The 22,903-nt window shown below is 36.8% G+C and overlaps 2 protein-coding genes across 24 annotated transcripts in view; one reads left to right on the forward strand and one right to left on the reverse strand.

The window, feature by feature from the left end:
* Dap160 (dynamin associated protein 160) lies at window positions 1–17,695 on the forward strand. 21 transcript variants are annotated; one of them, XM_011641227.3, is made up of 37 exons: window positions 1–150; window positions 745–957; window positions 1,244–1,397; window positions 1,466–1,614; window positions 1,675–1,815; window positions 2,218–2,313; window positions 3,207–3,275; window positions 3,544–3,708; window positions 3,798–3,974; window positions 4,050–4,401; window positions 4,497–4,710; window positions 4,769–4,920; window positions 4,985–5,107; window positions 5,192–5,330; window positions 5,397–5,711; window positions 5,802–6,170; window positions 6,327–6,493; window positions 6,580–6,781; window positions 6,860–7,147; window positions 7,320–7,427; window positions 7,591–7,686; window positions 7,786–7,794; window positions 7,945–8,082; window positions 8,160–8,286; window positions 8,390–8,554; window positions 12,996–13,120; window positions 13,519–13,625; window positions 13,718–13,790; window positions 13,876–14,082; window positions 14,152–14,235; window positions 14,365–14,520; window positions 14,763–14,900; window positions 14,979–15,213; window positions 15,416–15,490; window positions 15,767–15,841; window positions 16,925–17,098; window positions 17,241–17,695. In XM_011641227.3, the coding sequence occupies exons 2-37, from the start codon at window positions 936–938 to the stop codon at window positions 17,384–17,386; spliced, it is 5,532 nt and encodes a 1,843-aa protein (XP_011639529.2). In that variant the 5' UTR covers window positions 1–150; window positions 745–935; the 3' UTR covers window positions 17,387–17,695. The 21 variants fall into 21 exon arrangements, 20 of the variants coding, with proteins under 20 accessions (XP_011639529.2, XP_011639531.2, XP_011639524.2 ...); XM_011641229.3 differs by having other exon boundaries at window positions 34–150; window positions 768–957; XM_011641222.3 differs by having other exon boundaries at window positions 87–518.
* The window catches only part of LOC105428758 (uncharacterized), a 10,539-nt gene continuing 5,325 nt past the window's right edge, over window positions 17,690–22,903 (reverse strand). For all 3 annotated transcript variants that reach the window (XM_089075149.1, XM_011641219.3, XM_089075147.1), the window contains exon 2: window positions 17,690–22,284. In XM_089075149.1, the coding sequence (XP_088931275.1) occupies window positions 18,216–22,268 (4,053 nt within the window). In that variant the 5' untranslated portion in view covers window positions 22,269–22,284 and the 3' untranslated portion in view covers window positions 17,690–18,215. The remainder of the gene's footprint in view (window positions 22,285–22,903) is intronic.

Here is a 22,903-nt window from a genome sequence, read left to right on the forward strand (position 1 = left end):
AAATGATCTTCGCCGCGATCGCAGGAATCAGTCTCGGAGGCGGGATATCGATTCTCACCGAAGAGTACCGAGAGCGGCCGAACTCTCGTGAAAGTGACGTGCGCGAGTAGCCGTACGAACGCTGGACGAGCTGGGTGAAGTTTGGCGGTGGTCAGTGGTGGTCATCTCGTCGTGAATCGGCTCGCGCTGACTTTATTCCCCCGATCAATCCGATCGCGCCGACAACCACACGTGATTCTCCCCCGTCTGTCTTTTTTTTTCCTCTCTGCGAGGAACGAAAATCGATCTCGTTCATCGGCCGCGACATTCGCGCACGCGGGAGAGACGCGCGGATTGACAGTTGAGACGCGAGGACGACGGGCGAATTGACAGTCAGGTAGACACGAGAACGATAGACCAGTCGAAACGACGACAATGACGGTGACGACGACGGCAGGTTGTAGGTCGCGCGATGGCGAACGATGATAGGCGATGACGGGCGGCGACACGTCGCGAACGACAGACGCAGACGTTGGGCGGTACGATTAGTGCATTGCGAATCGCGACAATGCGATAGATCTCGTTGACTCGACATCATGCCTTTCTTCGCGTGACCGCGATAGAAATCGTTCCACTTGCATGCGCGGAGTAACATTTGTAGCTTTCTCTAAGCGACTTCGTCAATGATGATGTTTCATTGATCCTGTTGATTTCGTTGCTCGACTCGTGAATAGAAATCGCACAAAGATCTTTTTTTTTTTTTAGTCTTTGACGATATCTGTCGGCAGATAAATCTCGTCGCGGAGCCGTCGAGGCGAAGATCGATCACCGTGACCTAACCTAAGCTAACCTTGAAGGCGTCAACTGTCGCCGCACTCGCACGATCGCGAGAAAAACGCGAGGTTTCTAACGTGATAACATCTTGAGTACCGTGCAGCGGACATCGCTCCTCCATAATGAGCACTCCCCAGACTCCAGGTGAATTTTGACTTGCATTCTCGCGCGTTCATTGACATTTAGTGACGTTTGTGCGTCTATTATTGTCAGGTTGATATTATCGCTTATGTCATCTCTAGTATGCATTATCGCGCCTGATATCTCCTTCCTTAAGATAAATTACTTATTTTATAATACCAGTGAATTTTTTAGCATAGATAGTCTTATATAGACTATTTAAAGTGATATCTTGGTAAACAAATGGATGCTCATGGATGCTCTTATTAAAAATTCTATGCTCATTATAAATATTGTGTTTATTTTGTAGGTATGGACCCCTGGGTGATCCAACCTAGAGAAAGAATGAGGTTTCAAGAACAATTTGATTCATTGAAACCAATCAATGGAATTGTCACTGGCGAGCAGGCAAAGGGATTTCTCCTTAAATCTCAACTTCAGCCTGCTATTCTTGGACAAATATGGTATGGATATTCAAGGATTATCTCGTTAAATCATATAAAGTGGTACTTAATCTTTTTGTATATCATAGGGCATTATCGGATACAGACGCAGATGGAAAAATGGATATAAATGAATTTAGTATTGCGTGCAAGTTAATTACTCTGAAATTGCGTGGTTTCGAAATTCCCAAAGTACTGCCACCTGTCCTTATACAGAGCTTGAAAGCTTTCTCAACTGGTATGTGGATACTCGTGTCTATAAAAGTGAAACATATAATTATATCTTGGGATGTTTTAGGTGATGCTAATCTAGCTGGATTACTGAATGGTTCCACTGCTTCAAGTAACGTTAGCTCTCTAGTAAATTTAAGTGGACATCCATCATTAGTATCTCAAACTGTACCAAGCGTGATACCCACAGCTGGAAATACACTCCTAGGTAATAATTATTAAATGCATTTTTGTTATTTACCTTCGTCTATCTCTTGATTGACAATTGTCAAGTGGATATTTATCTGGATCTCATAAACTGATCTTCTAAACTAACAAATGATTTCAATTTATAAAAAGCTTGAATGAGCGTCTATAAGCATTTAGAAATACACTTTCGCTCAGACATTCGCTGCTCGTTAGATTCAGATATATCGAACATGATTACAATATCACTGTATCCAACAAACCTGTATTATTACAGTATCATATCAGTTTTATCATTTTCATGAATTGGATATATCGCTCTCAGTTATTATTTTATTTTGTGGCTCTTATTATTTTAGCCACAAAACATTGATTATCAGATCTGATCTTATTTCCGTTACTCATAATTCATCATACTACACAGCACTACAACAAAATAGACAGAATGTGGCTCCAAGCACACATGCCACAACTCATATACCGTCTAAGCCACCTGCTCGACCCGCGCCACCTTCTGTGGGTATGTTAACTCAATGTTGTGTTACATTGTCAGTTGTTCATGTTGTTTTACATTTGTCAATTTGTCTTTTTTTTTTTTAAGCAAACTTATTCGATAAGACAGTGTTCTGAGTTAAAACGTGTTTTTAAATTATTTTTATTTGCCGACGTTATTAATTATATTGTGTAAGGCAAGCTCCCTGCCTAATTGTGTTGTACCCATTACACTTTCAGTATACTATAATTTTGGAATGTGCGTATGTGTGTCTTTACGTATCTTTATTTACAATACGCTATATAATTTCGGAATGTCTACATTTTTACTTACTATTCTACAATTTTAGGAGATAATCATCATTTGATGTACAAAACAGATGCACAATTTATCTTTTTAAAATTTAAGATCGTTTTTTTTAGAATTCGTGTAACACTTTATGTCATAGCAAAAGCTTTCAAAAATGCAAGCCAGTCTGCTTTTTTTATTACACGTGTAGGTATGTGTTGGACTTTGCGATGATATATTTTTTAGCAAATATATTTAATATGAGAGAAAAATCTATCTGCATCTTGTTATATATTAAAAAAATATGAAAAATTTTAATATTTTTAATATTAAATGAAAAATCAAACAAAATTGAAAGTTTTTATACATGTTTGAATATAGAGAAAAATAGAGTTGCATTAATAATTTTAGATATTATTACATACACGGAAAGATCGTTATTTTCTAATAAAATTAAAATTTTTATTTTTTGGTCAATAATATCATTTTTATTACTTATTACTTGAAATTATTTGAAATGTTTACATTTATATATCATTTAAATATTTAATATTACTAATAATATTTGCATTTCTTTATCTTCAACGATATATTATTAATAATGCTTTACACTTTACGCGGCAAAAAAAAAGGAATCGCGCCTTCTATCAGTACCACAACCGGTGGTCCCCCGCAAAGACCTGCACCACCTGCAAATATTGGTATGTTTAAGCAAACATATGTTATACAAATTCATTATTATGACAAAGATAATTATTTTCAAATTTTTTTAAATAAACTCATTGACACATTATAATAAAAAAAAAGAACTCACACAATCTTCTTGCTTATGCTTATTCAACTGTTGGTTTTTTTTTATATTGTCATAATTTATCGAGCAAAAATAATTAATGTTGCTTGAATTTAACAATCATATTTAAATTTTTGTTATCTGACAAATGAAATAATAATTATATGAAATTATTTCAGGAAGTAGTTTCGCGGCCACGACAGGTGGTCCACCACCAAAACCAGCACCACCTTCGTTTCCAAACAGTCCTATTACAGTAGGAATTTCACCGATGAAAGTTACAACTTCTGTTGTTGGTTCTTCAGTTGTTTCTTCGAGTCCGTCTATACCCGTCTCTGGGATAGGTAAAAAATAGAAATAAATTTATATTAAAATATAAACATGTTTTACATAAAGTAGTCTTATACGTCTATCAATTTTTTTTATGATTTAGGTATTCCATCGGTAGCACCCATTGCCCCTTTAAACACAACTCCTGTACCAATGGCTGCCTTTAACATGGCACCACCAATACCTACACAGCCATTAGGCATGGTTAATGCAGGTGGTATGGTTGCTCCTATGACCGGCATTCCCAGTATGGTACCATCTATCGGATCGATAAATACCGGTATATAACAATGCAAAAAAATATCTCGTTATACTTGCATTTATTATAACATTTATTTTTATTTTCTTTCTTCAGGGACTGGAGTCGCTTCGTCAGTAGCGTTACCATTAGTATCCTCGACGATTGCAAATGGCACATTGGTTAATGGTGCAATTACGCAAACGCCTGTATCTACGAATACGCCTTTAAGTACGACAGCACGTCCGCCGAGCATAGATAGAGTAGGCTCCGTGGATTCACAACACAGTCAGCATTCTGCTGGTTCTCCACAATCAACAGAATGGGCGGTGCCACATCAAACCAAATTAAAATACACTCAATTATTTAATACTTGGGACAGAACGAGATCTGGCTTTTTATCTGGACCTCAAGCAAGAAATATCATGGTGCAGTCGCAATTGCCACAACCAATACTTGCTCAAATATGGTAAAGTAATAAAGTTTATAAGATAGCGCATTAAGTATCGTTCTTTACATAATGCAAAATAAAAGCACAAAATTTTTTAAAATATATGTTAATAGGGCTCTAGCTGATATGGATTCAGATGGACGTTTAGGTTCTGAAGAATTTGTGCTTGCAATGCATCTATGCGATATCGCTAAACTCGGCGAAAAGATACCTACGACACTTCCACCAGAACTTATTCCACCTACATTTAGACGGCAACGTCAAACCAGTTTAACATTATCTCAAAATGCAACAGAAAATATTGATCCATTAGCGGGCATGCCACAGGTATGTGTATAATATAAAAATATCTTTTTGTGCAAAAAGATCATTTTTTTTTTTACAGACTTCATTCGAAGATAAACGCAAAGAGAACTTTGAGAAAGGTCAAGCGGAATTAGAACGTAGGCGTAAAGCATTATTAGAAATTCAGCGAAAGGAACAGGAAGAACGGGAACGCAAAGAGAGGGAGGAAGCTGAGAAACAAGAGAAAATAAGGCAAGTAAATTCGCTTATTAATTGTAACTTGTTATTAAATGTAACTTTACGTTTTATGATGCAGACTAGAACAAGAGAGACGTAGACAAGCGGAAATTGAAAAACAGATGCAAAGACAAAAGGAAATCGAACAGGAAAAAGAAGAACAACGGAAACGCGCACAAGAACAGAAGGAGGCGGCACGCAAGTAAAATTATATAAATTTCTGTTTTTTTCGTAGAAATTTATATTTGTATTGAATCCAAAAACAACATTATTTTGTGACATTTAGGGAAATGGAAAGACAACGACAATTGGAATGGGAACGGCAGAAATCACAAGAGCTGCAAGCTCAAAGACAAAAAGAGCAAGATATTCTGCTTAAATTGAAAGCGAAAAATCAGACGTTGACCATCGAACTTGGAACACTTGTAAGTATATTAAAAGATTATTTCAAATAAACACAATACACAACCTTAACGATAATTATCTTCCAGAATGACAAAGTGAAGGAATTGTCACAAAAGATTTGTGATACTCGAGTGGGAGTGTCAGGTGTCAAAACGACTATTGACGGCATGAGATCAACAAGAGATACGCAGTTACAAGAAATGGCTGCATTAAAAAATAGATTACGGGAACAAAATCAAAGATTGCTAGCATTGAGTCAAGAGAAAGCACGTATTGAGGCGAAAAATAAAATTAATGCGGCACAAGATGCAGCCGGGCAAGAGGCTATTAAAATGGCATTTGACAATAAACAAATTACTCTTAAGCAGATGAAAGATAAAATAGCAGATTTACAACAGCAGGTATATAACACTGTTTCAATCGGTTAATTAATTAATCAAAAAAGCTTTAACTCTGATGTCAATTTTTTATCTTTGACTATTTTTCAACAGATTGATTCTAAAATGGCCGATATTGAGAATAATAATGCTCAGCTTGAAGATATTAAGACACAAATGAAAAATTTAATAATAGAGTGTAAACAACTCTATATTACTTTCGATGAAAAGAAGAAGAAAGTAATCGAACTTCGATCGAGTAGTAATGTCTCAGCTGCCGACTTTGCCACATCTGCGTGGGGTGATAGTGCCTGGGGTGACGCACCTGTTAGCGATGCAGCTTGGCCTGTCAATGATACTGCTGCAGTGACAAATTCAATAGATGAAGCTACTGTTGTCGGTGTTCGCAAATACAGAGCCCTTTACGAATTTGTGGCGCGAAATCAAGACGAAATATCATTTCAACCTGGCGACATTATATTGGTATAATAGAATAAAATTACCATTGTTAAAAAGAGGATTTATATATAATATATATATATATATATATATATATATATATATATATATTATATATAATTATATATATAATTAATTATATATATAATTATATATATAATTAATATAACGTCTATATAGGTACCACCTGTGCAAAATGCTGAACCAGGATGGATGGCAGGAGAGATTCGCGGTCATACTGGGTGGTTTCCTGAATCTTATGTGGAACCAGTGGATACTGGTACAGCCAGTTTGGACAACGAACATACTTTCGTACAACAAGATAGTGTAGAGAAGAGAACGTTAGAGTTAGTTATTTTCATTTATATTGGCAATTTTAAGAATGTATTCTTTCATGTATTATCAAGTATCAGGCTTTTTATTCATTGTGCAGAGGTATAGCGGAAGTTCCCGAGAACGTATCCGATGCGGGATCACTAGGGGGAGAAGCCCCAGTAGTGGAAGCTATTATACCTACTTTAGGCTTAGGTACATCTTGCGATATACAAGTCACTACTTTGTTTCCTTACCGACCTACTATGGATCAACATCTCTCCTTTGAAAAAGGCGAAACAATCAATGTCTCTGAGCAGCAGGTCATTATATACATATTATTACATTGATTGTATAAAGAAAATAAAAAATACATTTTACAAAGTATCTATTATATTCAGGATGACTGGTGGTACGGTTCAGGCAGCACTGGAAATAAGGGTTGGTTCCCCAAGTCATACGTGAAAGAGATAATTGCAAACAACAAAGATACTGTGGCTGATGGTCTTAATGAATATTACGTCGCTCTTTATCGGTACGAATCGACTGAAGCTGGCGATCTTAGTTTCAACCAAGGGGAAGTTATATTAGTTACAAAGAAAGAAGGTGAATGGTGGACCGGTTGTATTGGGGACAAAAGCGGAATCTTTCCGTCGAATTATGTAGAGAAATGCGATGCTCCCACTCAGGTATGACAAATCTATTATCCCTCGTATACGTTTTTTTCTTTGTTTTCTGATTATTTTGTTTTCTGATTTGATTGTAAGCTGAAATTAATTGCTTGATTCCGAATGCAATTATTTTTTATCTGCTAACTCATGTTTGAGAGTTTTTAATACAAGTTTGTATGATGTCGATTAGGGTGCGCCTTTGTCTACTAATGTTCAGTCGAGTGCTGTTGCTATTGCTACAGCTGCCGAAACACAGAAGCAGAATGAAGCTGATACTGCAGCGAATGTAGGATCGCAAGTACGTAATTGTAGTTGTTTGTTTCAAATCATGTTTGAAGTTGCATCTCATATCTAGTCACGTACATTGGGATGCCTAATCTCTTACTAATCTGCTATTGTATTGATTTTGACAATGAGACTGCAGTGACAAAGCTTAAATGATAGAGCATGCGTGTGTTTAGCAGGCAGAAAAAACGGCAGAACAATTAGAAGACGAGAGAGCAGCTGCCGAGGACAGAGCGGAATTACCGGACTTTACTGCTATGGCTGCTCAACAGGTACAAAGATAATATTCTAATAATAATTAGAATCTTTTTTATTATAAGAATAATTACTTATTGCTCCTTTTATATGCTACCAACATCCCGATAATACAGTATTACAAGGTACTTAATTATATCATTATACTAATTATGATTATAATTATAATCCATAAAACCCATATTTTTTTTTTAAATTCAAATTTTAAAATTATGTTGATTTATTGCAGAATTGTTGATTTATTTTACTAATGAAAAGAATTTTTCTTTTCACAGAGAGGAAGAAAACCAGAAATTGTTCAAGTTATTGCACCCTATCAAGCGACTAGTGGAGAACAGTTGGATTTACAAAGAGGACAATTAATAATGATTCGTAAAAAGACTGATAGCGGATGGTGGGAAGGAGAGCTTCAGGTAGAAAGAATACAAATTTTTTTCTTATCGCTTAACTATCATAAATATCGTTAAATATAACTAGCGCGTTTATTTAGGCACGTGGTAAAAAGAGACAAGTTGGTTGGTTCCCGGCAACTTATGTTAAACCTTTAACTAGTAGTAGTAATAGAAGTACACCTGTTTCTCATGGATATCAAGATTCTCCAACAGATCCGAATATTGGTAAATAAATCCTGCATAAGGAACGATTTTTTTTAGAACTACATGTGATATTTAAACAATCTTATATCGCAGACGATAATAAATTTAGTATATTTTCTTGTAGAACGCGTTATGGCTCTGTATCCTTACCAAGCACAAAATGAGGATGAATTGAGCTTCGAGAAAGGTGACGTTATATCAGTACTTGCCAAAGAAGAGGCATCGTGGTGGAGAGGCGAATTGAATGGTGTATCGGGCGTCTTCCCGAGCAACTACGTGTCACCCATGTGTAAGTACTTTCGTACATGATTGCTAAAATTAAATCTTACAGCTCATGCCTTTTAACGTCGCAAGTCATACAGTGTGAACAGAGAAGAAAATTATGTACTGTAACGCTAACTTAAATTAAATTTCTATACATACTGACTGCACGCGTATAAATATTAAAAAGAATGATCTGAGCAACTAATAGGGAATAGAATTAAAAATTGCGAAATATACAACTTCTGGCTACAGATAGGCGGACGATCGTCAGGTATAACAAGCTCCAATTAAAATTATTTATAATATCTTTTATCATTGTTATTGTTTTCGTTATTCATATCATTGGTCATTATCACTTCTTCGCCAACACCATTATCATTGTTATTATTATTATTGTTATGTTACTTTATTATGTTATTAAACTTCAGCTTTATTTATTTTGCACTTAATAATCTAATAATTCGCAAAATAAGTAAAATGGAGTACATTATTACAATTATTAAATACACGCTTAACGTTAGTATTATAAGTAATAGTTTTTAAGAAAGTAAAGTTGAAAGTATACTGTAGCGTATTTCTTACATTTCGTTTTGAATTAATTTATTATTGTATATATTATGTTATATAAAGCGTTAGCAGAGAAAGAGAAAAAGAGGAAGAAGTATAAATTTTTTATAAACTTAATGTAGATTAGTATGTTATCGAAGAATATATTTTCTCTATCTAGTTATAAACCTTATTTGAGTATATTCTTGAAAAACTTTTTTTTTTTTAATGTAAGTATTTTTGTACGAAAATGTGTTTGGTTGTCTTCAAGGCCCGCATGCACTTTGTGCTAACTAACATTTCTCATTCTTCTAATGCATATGCATTGTGTGTAGCTTGATTAGTAGTATATTACAAGTGTAAAGAAATTACTCACATTCTTCTTGCATTGTAGTTTACATTAGAAAAGAGAAATAGGTGAATCTGTAAATCAAATATGTTCAGTTTATGCAACAATCTGCTTATCTTGCATGCTCATTCGTTCGTCCGTCCGTCTCTCCGTCAGAGGTAGCCGTTTCTTTGATCGCATAACAATATTAACAATTAATTAACAATTAACGACTGATCCTGCCTGCGATTTCGTTATTTATACAATCAATACAAAAATTATTGTTACAGTTTACAATTAATCTTTATGAATGTATTATTTAGATATTTTACAATGGCTGTTACACTTTTTTTGGAATAAAATTAACAAGAATATTTTTAGAGTAAAATTTTTATTTAGCAAACTTTAAGTATTTTCTTGTTTTATTATATGTTTAATTATTACAAAAAAATTAAAAATAAAAATTTTATTTATGCTTTGTATAATGCTATAATTTTATTATTTCTTGACAATTTTATATAAAAATTAAAAGAAGATATTTTGAAGAGAACAGCTGCCTCAATTTTTTCTATTGTTAGTCTATGACATTTGCATTTTGCAATCTTCTTTTTATTAATTATTATCTTTCGCTTTTGCTTAACACGCAGCATAAAGGGTAGCCGAGCAGCAGTACAGCATTGCTGGTTAAAATTAAAGCACCTGAAGTGTAATAAGAATATAGCAGCTTCTACATTCGGCACGGCGTGCTACAACAACAGAAGTCTTATCGTTGGAAACACTGTGCATAACAAAAAAAAGAAAAAGCAAAAAAAGTGAGAAGTGTTGAGAAAAAGAAAGACGGAGAAATGGGATAGAAAGGGAAAGGAATGCAAGAGGAAAGAAAGAAAATAAAAAAAGAGAGAATTAGAAGGGCAGGGAGAAAGACTCAGGGTTGGCTCTTCGTCTCTATAAATATAGCCTCTACTTATACATATTATAAAAGCCTTTCCCTCTGGTGCGGGGTTGCACTCATTCCTTCATCAATGTTATCAATCGGATTGTTAACATAAGTCATACGACATATTAGCCTTTAACTGTTTTAATCTTCAAACAAATTTCCATCCGGATATTATGTTTATCGCGTAGACATGATGCGCGCATGTACCAAGTCCGATCGTTAAGTCGTTTCATTAGTATTACGACCACCTGATATATCTGCACCAACACCAAAGGTCTACCTCAGTTCTCTATCTATGCTGACGTACAATTAAGAAACAATAATATTAAATTCTTAGCTTATTCACATTAGAGATATTTAACATTGCGTCACGATACGAATACTATTGTTACTTAATGTTTAAGTGATTTGTTAAGTTCATGTTGGATGCGTACTGTATCCCGTGACAAATGTCCACGTTCGCGTGCGGATTGACGTACTCGGTTTGATTTTATGTTTAAGAATTTTATTTTAAGAAATTTGATCTATATATAAAAACAAAAAAGATTGTAAGTAAAAAATGTTTTTCGAAAAAGGAAGAAGCAAGTACTTTTAAAATCGCCGCTTCCTTGTCTCTTCTTACTTCGAAACTTTTGGTGGTCGATCAAAATTTAAAAGATTTAATTCGATCGTCCCTTAGGAGTTAAGGATCATTACTATATGTTTCTATTACTTCCTCCGTCTATAGTGTAATATCTGCGTTCACAATTGCGTGAAATAGAAGTGGTTGTTAGAAAAGCGACAATGCGTTTTTGTCTTTTGTCAATATTATTATATGTGTGCATCGCGGACCGTTAAAAATCATAATTGTCTCACGCTGAGGCCTAGAAGATATGTAAAAGATGTGTGACGATCTCATGACCGAATAGCCAGTGATCGAAACTATCACGATCGAAAGCGATATAAAAGGAGAAGGAGCCCAGAAAAGTATCTTATATAATTTTATTCAATCGCACGCGACTTGTTTAATAAAAAAAAGATAGGGAATTGTGCAAAAGTATTTTGTTCGCGTAAAAATTTCGCGAAACGAAGCGATGATTGTTCACTGTATATTTGACATAACTTATAAATCTAATTGTTCGATTCTTAGCCGCTTATTCTGCACGAGTACATGAGTACGAGTGACGAGTACATTGTAAATAATGGAGAGGATTAAGAATAAATGCGCTCCTTCTTCGCAGCCTTTTACAATAGAGCCTAAATAAATTAGCACTCGTATGTGAACAATAATTGCCGAAGATCACTAATAATGAGCTGCAAGTAAATGATAGTGTTAATCACGTGGTTCATTGAGTAATCTCATCTTATTGTAAATTAATTTTTCCATCGAGTCGCATTCCTGTATCCTGTATGTATCAATTGTCTGGCTGGTCATTTTCTGGATTGTAATCGACAGTTTGCCGTCTTGTTCGCGCGCGTAATGTATTGTACTATTAACCTGTTAACGTACAGTGCTTCGTTATAAAAAATTTATTATATTAAAAGATATATTCAAACGTTTATTGTTTTCGTAAAAGGATCTTTGAGAACCGCGTTAGAGCCTATATTTTGCACCGAGTTTCGACATACACATCCGTACATACAATTACGAATTACTTTGATACACCTATATTGACAATTTAACGTTCGATGAACGTTCACAAATATTTGCAAAATATTGTCTGGCTTCCTTAGAAAATCTTTGAGGCTCCAACTAGAAGAGAAACGAGGTATAAGCTGATTCGGCGGTAAAATCAAGCGCACAACGTATTTATTCATTACTACGCAAAGGAACTTTTAACGCGTTCTATGTAATCCTCCACGACAGAAACGAGTAAATACGTTATGTCACAGTGGCAATAATTGTGTGCTTAATAATTAGGTATTCCAGACAACCAGTCCAGCATGACATTATCTAAATGGTGACGGCGGGATGTCTAAAGCAAGTTGTGCAACTGGTTATCCTTAGTCGATGTAGTCATGTAGCGCTCGTTATATTCCTAAGATTGTTACTATTTGCAAGTTGTTTGTTTATTCTGTAATATCGAATCTCATCAGAAATCTCACATTAGGGTATGATGTAATCTGGTGCGTAGTTGGAGAATGTTGTAAGAGAGTATGAACAATTCTGTGTGATTATACAAATCTTGTTCACACTTTATATACACATATTATATATATATATATATATATATATATATATATTATATATATATAAATAAATATATATAAATATATATAATAATATATATAAATATATTGTGTTTCCACACACGTATGTACGCCGATGTTCTTATGTTCTTATACGTATGTAAACATATCCACATGTGCATATACAGATACGTTCGCATCTCACCGCTGATCGAAATAAAATATCTGTCTGTTGTAAAATTATCTTTGCGTAGACGAATGATATTGATATTAATATATCTTGACATTATAATATAGCTTTTCTCTTTTACGCGATGTACAGTCAAAGTGAAATGTTTTTATTGAGACATCGTATTCGTTATTTAATTATTCCGTTCCTCATTATAGAATAAAAGTGCAATTCACAAAAATAAATAATGGAATTTAAAAAAACAAAATGCCAATTTTACGCGGATAAAACATTTTTTGTATATATTTTATGTGTAGCAAATGAATTGATGATCGATACAATGATGTGTCACAATCCCAGGGAAAAAAAACGCCAGGAACACATCAAAGAGCTAATCATGACTGAACATGCTTACATAGAAGACATGAGGCTAGTACATGAGGTATTCTTTTTCATTTTCTTTTATCAATTCACTTTTTTTTACGTTTTTCTTATAATTTGTGTATTCAAGAGATCGTTGATTCTTCCCCTTTCTAAAGATTCTTGACGTCAATTTGACATCAGACAGTAGACTTTTTTCTTTGGGAGAGTGTTTCTTAAAAAATGATTTCTTACAAATAAGTAACTTGAAAATCAGATGTACAACAAAATCTTAAATTTTATGTTTTGATTTTGATTTGAATTTCGATATGTATATATTCAAGAAGTGAGAAATGGCTAAAGAAAACACGATTCCAAATTGATTGGAAGATCAAGAAGATGAAGAGAAACATGGAGGACATATGGAAAAGACATAGAAATTGCATGCATATTTATATATAAATATATTGTAAATTTTAGGTTTTTGAAAAACCGTTAATCGAAAGCTTAGTCCTAAGTGTTGACGAGATAGAGAGGATATTTATCAATTGGAGAGATATTATCGCGTGCAATGATAACTTCTTGAGGTACCTAGATTTTATTAGTATATATATATGATAGAACGTACTTTCCATCACAATGCTAAAATCGCTAAAGAAACGCGATAAATCTCTTGCAGGACTCTAAGGATACGAAGGGACAATAGCTATAACGGAGTAGTTAGAATGATCGGCGATATATTATGTGAAAATGTAAGTGTAATCTTAAATGTGTATGAAAACCGTTTTTATTATCTTATTGAAATTTATCTATATACGATGTATGCATTTTGCACAGATACCTAGGATGTCAGCTTACATAAGATTTTGCAGCAGCCAAATATCTGCTGCGTCATATCTACAGCGTTTGACAGAAACTTCGCCGGAATTCGTTCAGGTTGCACAGGCATGCCAGCAAGATCCGCGGACGAAAGGGATGCCGTTAAGTTCGTTTTTAATTAAGCCGATGCAGAGGATAACGAAGTATCCACTTATCATCGGCAAGGTACCTGTCTTTATCTTTAAATAATTCTAATCAACATTACATGTGGTATATATAACATCGTAATTATAGATATTAGAATATACACCGATGGCTCATCCCGATAGGCAATACCTGCAGGAAGCATTAGCCAAATCTGAGGAGTTTTGTATTCAGGTAAATATAATATCAATATAATACAAAATCATATAATATGTAACATTCTATATATCTTAATTCTAATATACAAAAATTCTAAAAGAATAAAGTTTTATAGATTTATTTACATTGTTGTACATTATGTAGGTAAATGAAGGAGTTCGAGAAAAGGAGAATAGTGACAGATTGGAATGGCTGCAAACTCATGTTACATGCGACGGACTTGAAGAGCAGCTTGTCTTTAATTCCTTGACAAATTCCTTGGGACCACGAAAACTCTTACATTATGGTATACTTCACAAGGTAATGCAGGAAATTCGTGAAAATTAATGAAGCGACTGGGATTCGAATTCGAAATCTTTCGTTTACGAATCACGTGATACTCAGTCTGCTCTATCACATAGCTTCCCAACATAACATATACATAAGTAGGATTCTCTTTAAGTCTTGCGACTTTTATATTCCTACGGTAATAGATATCTTTTAATTATAGAAATGTTCAAAATTTGTGGCTTACGATCTTATTATATAATTTTTTATTATAGCTAAAAAGTGGTAAAGAACTCGTCGGCTTTCTCACAAACGACTTCCTGCTGTTTGTTCAACCCATGAAATTTTCTTTGAATTGCCAACAATTTTCATTCGAACGTAATGATCACCAGAAATTTAAGATGTATAGGAAGGTACATAATCTATTCTTGAAGAATATTTATAAATTGAAGCATAATTACGATATCGTTATTGAAAAGCTAACTTTTTAGCCGATATTTCTTAATGAATTATCTTTATGCGGAGAAAGCGACGGAAACAGTAGTTTGAGCGGAAGCGATGCAGCAGATAACTCATCGAAAATTTTAAGACTGAAAGATCAAAAGAAACCAATAATATTATTAGCACCATCTGCGAATGAATGTTCATTATGGTCGAAACGGATCGTGGAAGCGCGGAGGAAATTTTTGGAAAATGAGAAAAATTGCCTGCAAAGACAGCGATCAAGTAAGTTTAACTATTTCGATAATTAATCGGATACTGAATATCGTTTATTTGTATATTTGCAAATTGTGTCCCCACATTATTTGTAAATAACGCGTAAACATTTCATGAACGTCGACATCGAGCTTGTACATTTACGTAGATAATTGTGCTATTTAATAAATTCAATATATAATGAGAACTCACAGTTTATATGGGTGAACAGAACAGGCACAATTTAGGGCGTGCGGCAGAATTCTTGTCACTGTGCTCCAAGGTTTCAACTTGAAAATTCCATCTGGTAAGAATTCGATGTTTCAGGTTATTCCTTATTGCATATCTTTTTTTTTATGTCTTTTTCAATGAAGCATGATGCTTTTAATGCTTTTTTGTGCTTAACGCTTTTGCAATTTCGAAATTCGTATCAAATTATATGTAGATAACTATCTGGCTCTATTGGAAGAGGGACATGTATTTTAGCGCAAAATCAAATCGGAAATCATTTCACATATTGATTCTAATATTACAATTGCATGAAATGCTTTACTATTAACAAAAATCTGGCGTGATGTTGTAGTTCGCAGAAGATTTCCTCAAGGTACATTGCTACTAACAGTTAAAGAAGCTGAGGATCTTATCATTGGCAAAAAAGGTAGAGTATCGAGATTTTGTATTTTAAATCAATTCTGAATGTATCGGGATGCTGACTCAAAAATTGAGCTTGTTAATTCTTGTGTATACTTGTGCTACAGTTTCTTTCTTCGTTTTAATTTTTTTCAACGCTATTAAATTATGCTTATTATCTATCTTATCTATTATTATGCTATCTTATCTATTTTCTACGAATTAAAAGGCAGCAATGTTTTCCATCAATTAAAATTAAATGCTTTATGAATGAAACTGCAAGATCGTGAACGCATGACAAAAAGTTATTTTTTAATCGTTTCAAAAAAGATATTGTAAATATAAGAAATGAATATTAAAATGCTAATTTTACAATAAGGAAAATTAAATTTTTAAACAATACATTGATACCAGCTCAGAGTATATGTTAATAAACAACAGTAAGCAACATAGCCGGTTTCTCGGCAAACAGGATCTTAATTGCTAAATCTTTTGTATGAAATAAATTCAAATAATCATTACAACGTGCCATTAGATTAGCAAACTTTCAACGTAGTGGTTCTATAATTATTCGATAATCAAATATCTTTGATATCGATTAAAATCCCTTTTTTATTATCTCTCCCACTAGAATTATATATTGCGAAAAATATCATCTCAATCAGCGATCGAACTTGAATCGTCTGCTCTCCGGGCAGCATCTTATCTATTAGATCATTGAGGCTACGGTAATATTTATCGCAATACTTAGATAAATAATGTGTCGAACGCCGGAAAAAGACGTTCAACAGGTTTGAGATCTGCGTTGAAAGTCTGCTAATCTAGTGACACATAATTGATGATATGATTCTTTGAATTTATTTCATATAAAAGATTTAACAACCAAGATCCTGCTTGCCGAGAAATTAGCTATGTTACTTGCTGTTGTTTGTTAAATTTCATTAAAAGAATCATAAGAATAGGTTTATAGGATAGACTAAGGTAATTGCTACATAACGGCAGAATTGTTAATGCTTCAATGCTTGGAAAATTATATTTTTATGTCTGAATTTGTCACTTACAGCGATAGAGACTGTTCCTATGCGTATACAAACGTTTATTTCTCTTCTAGGAAAATTTAATGCATTCTGCAAAGTATCTATGGGCTCTCAAGAAGAAAGAACAGGTGTTGTATCTGGAACTGATTGTCCTTGGTGGGACGCCTCGATGCAATTCCAAGTAAAAGATTTACTCGAGGATACCCTTTGCATTACTGTATTCGATAAAGGATACTACAGTCCCGATGGTAAATTTAGATTCTTGTCATGGAAATTGAATAATTTTACATGATTACACTAATGATTTATTTTTTATATTATTTTTATGTTAAAATATCTGTTAAATCATAATTTTCCTAAAATGTACGTGATATTAAATGTTGTTAATAGAGTTCCTTGGCCGTGCTGAAATCAGAGTGGCCGACATAATGAGAGATAGTAAGAATTCCTGTGGACCAATCCAGAAGAGGATTAAGTTGCACGAAGTTGAAAGTGGCGATGTAATTCTTAAGCTTGATCTTCGACTATTTGAATAAGCATGATACAGCATTAGCCTTTAATCTAAAAGTGCATTTATATAAAACTTTATTTAAGATTTATATGATAGGTATGTAATAGAAAAGACTGCAAGACAGAAAAAATGTCAAAATTAATATTTATCTTATCTCTTTTCCGTTTAAAAAATTCTGAATGATAATCAAGTAACTTAGTCTCTTAGTGCATGAAAAATATATTTTTATATAAAAAGATATTGAATATATCATATAGATAATACTATTACAAAGTAGTTAAGTTTTATAACATGACAATATAGATATAAGCAGAAAATACACGAAGAATAAGATTTTTTTATCTTTTTTAATGAAGACTCTTAATGAATGTATATTACAAAATTATACAAAATATTGCAAAAACATTGCCCATAAAAAACTTATATTAATATTTATTATTAATATTAATATTTTTATTCAACGTTTCGATATGTTCATATTTAGCGATATGTGCCGATATTTTCTATTTTTCTTTATTATTTCAATACTTAACTGATGTTAACGCTATCTCAAGGCAGAGCTTAACAAACGCTAATTATTTACCTGCCATAAATTAAATATCGTCTCATATCGCGACATTCTTATTAGACGTAATAAAAATGAAGTACAGTCTTCTACGGTTCTATCATGAAGTATCTTTTCATCGAGCAGCGCGCAAAGACATTCGCTCTTTATTCTCTTTGCCACGCGTATACGTTTCGCTTTCACCGATTTTCGTTTACATATACGCGAGGAGAGTAGTAATAAGTATGAGCGAATGTCCAAGAGCAAGACTCAAGAGAAAAGAATCGAGGTTTCCAGTATCCTTTACAAGTTATCCTTTATCAGGTACGGGCGACAATTCCTTGGAGTGCCTAGGCATGTTTAACTCGCTGTTTGCATCAACAATATCATGACGCTCCATATTCTCCGTGGGAAATTCGTAGAGCGGCTTGAAACCACCGAAGAGTTGCGGTTTAAAATTATCGGCATCGAACTCGGTCTTCTCTGTTTGTGTATCGTTCTCCGAGTCAGCAGGTTTCGCCTCATCGCCATCGCCATCCGATTTCCTTTCCGCCCCTGCGGGCGGCTCGACAACTACGACGCTCCAGCCATTTTTGCTAGGCGTCTCGGCGCTCATACTGGCAACAAAAGGAGCCATGAAGTTTTGCGGCGCCGGTGCCGAACTGGAAGAACTGGATGGCTGCTGCGAAGGCAGTAACACCGTTTGTTTCGCGTCTATACTCGCAACAGCGTCCGCATCGTCGTCGAGGTCTTCATCAAGACGATGTGCCGGATGCGGCGCGTGCGTTGGCGTGTAAACGTAAGCGATCGGCGTCGAGGTAGACGTCGACGCGGTCGAGGATAAAGTCGACGCCGACGATGCGAACGATGCGGTGCGATGTAGCGTCACGGAGATCGCCGCCTCGTTCTTCCTTCGATACGGTAAGAAATCCTGCAAGTACGGGATCACGTTTACCGCATCATTTTTCTCGTTTTCTCGCTCGTTCACGATCGCAGCGGAAGCTTGCTGCTGTCGTTGATCACTCGGTATCAGTACAGGTGTCTCCTTTACGGCGGGGAAAACGGACGACGGATCGGGTCGTTCTAATGGGTACGGGAAGTCCAGAGCGACCGGTCTACCGTTGTAAACAGTGCGTGTCTCATCTCGCTCATTCTGCAACAGAGTATCGGGCGGCAACGGTCGCTGAGGGCCTCGTGTACCGACGACGACGCTACCGTCCTTCTCGTTGGAGTCGTCCGGATGTATGTTAACCGCGGTATTGACCGGATACACGACGTACACAGGTTGTTCGGGTATTTCTGATGGATCGTGGCCATCCGATTTTCTACGTTCAGCTTCATTCGCGAGCACGGGTTCCACAGGTTGCGTCAGTTGCGCTTCGTCGCCCTCGTTGCTGAATTCACCATGATGCTGTATCATCTGCAGGGTCGCGACACGCGGTGGATCCGCCGTTCTTCGCTTTGGGAACAGCGGCGGTCTCGGTGGTGTCATCGGCGGTTCTTCCGGATATCTTTCTCCCTCGTTCTCGCGTTCGTCCGTAATTTCGCTCTTACTCCGGTCCTCCTTTCTGCTCTCCCCGCCCTCGCCGTCACCGCCACCGTTACCATGAGCGAACAATCTCTTCGATGGCGCGTTCTCCTCCGGACCTCCTCGTGATACGGGCGGTACTCCAAGCGGAGGACGGAATCTTCGTATCGTTGGTTCCGTTTCGTGAGGTAGGACGACACTGTCCATCTTCGAAGTTGGTGTGAAGGCCAATCTGACCGCGTGGATCGGCGGTGGCGGTGGATTCAGACGCTGAAGATACGAGGGTGGTGGCGGAAGAGGTCTTCGCGAGGGATGAGCTGGTGTCAACGGCTGTCTGATTCTCGTGGACATACCTTGTCCGGCCGGCATCGTCCCTATCACATCCGGGCCGCGATGACCGTGCGATGCCTTCGCGTTAGGACGGAACTGGGGCAGAATATTAGGCAGCTTTGTGTCCGGCGAGTACGGACGTTTCCTAATTCCTACGTCCAACGAGGACACCGGCATCCCCGAGTGCGGTTTGATACGGTGCGGTGGCAAGGGTAATCTCTGCGGTCTTGAGTGATCTGGTCTCGGCGTATCGAATTGATAATGATAATAATAGGATGGCGGCCTGGAACTCTCTGCGGGTGGCATCAAATCTTCGGCGAGCTGCGGCAGATCTCCAGTATCTCCATCTCTGTCCGCGGGAGGATTGACAATCGTTTTATTTGTCGTCGTGGTCAACATCGTCTTGGGTGGTAACTCGCGAATGCTGCCATCAGCTTCGTTTATGATTACGATATGCTCCTCTGTCAATGTATTCTTGTTCTTCGTTTCATCGTCCGGGAAGATGATGTAGCCGGAATCATTTTCTTTGCTTGGGTTTTTTGCATCGTGAATTACCGTGCCTGTGGTAGCAAACGGATTCTGAGATTTCGTCGGATTGAGTTCATTGCTGCTTTTTAGAGGACTGGAGTTGGGTGGCCACCATTTCTGTGTAACGCGATCGGGATTCGGCTCTGTGACGGAAATGGGTGAATGGTCATGTTTGATCTCCTTCGTAGGACCATGCGGATCGTTGCGGAGCGGCCAAAACGAAGCATCGGACTCAGGTAAGCCACCGTAAGGATTCTCGCCGATGGCTGTCCCGACCGAGTAGTAACCACCGTCGACATTCTGGCGATTTCCCAGAACGAAGGACACGGTATCCTGATCCGGCGGTACCACGATGTTACTCGTGCTCTCTATCACGATTCCTGCTCCCATTCTATTCGGTTCCGATTTGATAATCGGATAATTCGGTCTATATTCATGATCGATTATATCATCATAACGTTCCGTAATGTCATGTCTTCGATCGTTGTTTAAGGAGGAGGAAACAACCGGATGCGATATCGCTGGAAATTGCAACGGTTTGTTTGCGAATACATTTTCCTGGAGCGTAGGTAGCGTCGAAGACACAGATCGTAAAGGCGTAACTGTAGTCGACATCGTGGTTTCTGTCGACGACGCGGTGACCACCGTGGTGGTACTTGCAGTCGTTGTCGATGTCGTTGTACTGGAAGGAGTCGTGGATGACGGTACCAACGTAACGTCTTCCTTTAACAAATCTCCAAATGGTAAAAAGTAATCAGTCTCCTCGTTATCACTATCGTTATCGCCGTCGTCCGACGATTCGTAAGTATCATAAGAATCTTTATATTCTTCATTTTGATCTGATGGTTTTGTTTCAGGTCTCGCGTGAGATAACACGATATTGTTGAAATTTGGTTGATTCTTATAACGAGTGACGAGCTGCGCTTTCTCCGTCGCTCCATTGTTCGTTGGATTTCGATGAGACTCCGCGAGACCGGAAGCGTGCAGCTTCTCTATCGGTAGAAGATTCTTCTCGTTTTCCACCTCTGTGCTCATACGGTCGATCGAGTGAAATGCAATCGGAGTACTGGATGGCTTCCACGTGGTTACAATAGGTGCTTTGGTCGAGGTAGAAGGCAGAGTACGCGACGAATTCGTTATGACCATCGGTGGTGCTGAAGTCGTCGTCATCGTCGTCGTCGATGAACGTGCGATACTTGTCCATTTCGCTTTAAAATCGTCGATAGTCGTAATCCTTTGCGTGCTCGTTTTCATCATTGGCGCATACGTGTTCTTAACGGGACGTACATAGAAATCATTCTCCGGATGATAAGGTCTGTGATTGTACGTGCTGTAACTGTTGGAACCGCTCTGTACCTTTGTGTTTGCGTACGAACTCGAGATCAACGGGTACTTGTCGTTCCCGTATTTATCCGAGGAATAGTGGACGGGCAAATTTAGGAAATCGTGAAAGTTAGGCGTGTACGTGTTAATCTCGTTCGGACCAACGTCGTGGCCATCCTTGTTTATTATTTTTTCTTGTCTCGAATCCGTATTCTTCTTGCCGCCGTTTCTACCCTCGTCGTCGGCTTCGCTCTCTTTATCCTCTCGCTCGCGATAACGACCGGTATAGTTGAGAGCTTTGACAGGCGGTGCCTTCTCGAAGTCGATCTTACCGGTTATCGGATCCTTCTCCAAAGAGAACGGCTTGCCGCCGTTGAAGGCGAAAGGATACGGAATATGGTAACGTGGAACGTCACCGTCGTCGCCGATCGGAGTCTCGACGGTAACGCCAACGACAGCAGCAACGGTGCTCTCCGCCGCCACGAGATCCAGGTCAAGGTCGTCCAGACGCGTCTTACGTTCCGATATGGAAGAGCCCTCGATCTTGCCGGTTCGGGCCTTTGACCCGGCATTGTTGTCCAAATGGCCACCCATCAGATACTCGCCCGACACACATGCCAGAAGGGCGAGGAATATCCATAGGCGTCTCCGCATCTCTCACATACGATGCCTGAAAAATATTATTTATGATTAATCCGTTGGAAATTATAAATAAAAAGTTTACAATATCTGTATTAGAAATTTCTGTTGTAAAATCACAACAAAAATGTTGGAAGTTTTTATCCAACACAAATTTGTTGTAAAATTATACACAAAACTGTGTGTGTGTGTGTGTGTGTGCACGCGCGCGCGTGTACACACACACACACACGCACGCACGCACGCATCCATTCGTTGAAGACGATGTCAAAAAATATTATTTTATTTTTATTTAAATATATTGGCTAACCCCATTATTATTTCAATTTCATATTTTTTACTGTGCCTAATGTATAGATTGAAAGAGAGACATGATTCAAAGAATCAATATTTATACATTTATATATATTTTGTGAATTGTCCGTTAATTCATAATATGTAATATGTAAAAGGGGATTAAAGGTGATAGTAAACTTTTGTAATACCAGAAAAATATTTTACTCATTACAATCTATTAATAATAAGCAAATCTTGTCAATTTCAACATCATACCGATACTTCATTTATCGAATAACCGCAGCATTTCCTAATTGAAAAATTGTATCTTTGAAAAGTATTTTATCATATTCAAAAAGTTAAAAATCAATATT

Source organism: Pogonomyrmex barbatus, unplaced genomic scaffold (assembly GCF_055798465.1).
Source record: "Pogonomyrmex barbatus isolate J1 unplaced genomic scaffold, ASM5579846v1 scaffold18, whole genome shotgun sequence".
In the NCBI taxonomy this organism is placed as follows: domain Eukaryota; kingdom Metazoa; phylum Arthropoda; class Insecta; order Hymenoptera; family Formicidae; genus Pogonomyrmex; species Pogonomyrmex barbatus.

Excerpts from the sequence above, each read along its gene's own strand:
- Dap160 (XM_011641227.3), top strand. The coding sequence starts at position 936 with ATGAGCACTCCCCAGACTCCAG. Across the intron at positions 13,121-13,518 it reads ACATGAGGCTAGTACATGAG|GTTTTTGAAAAACCGTTAAT; the intron begins GTATTCTTTTTC and ends TGTAAATTTTAG. Across the intron at positions 13,626-13,717 it reads TGCAATGATAACTTCTTGAG|GACTCTAAGGATACGAAGGG; the intron begins GTACCTAGATTT and ends AATCTCTTGCAG.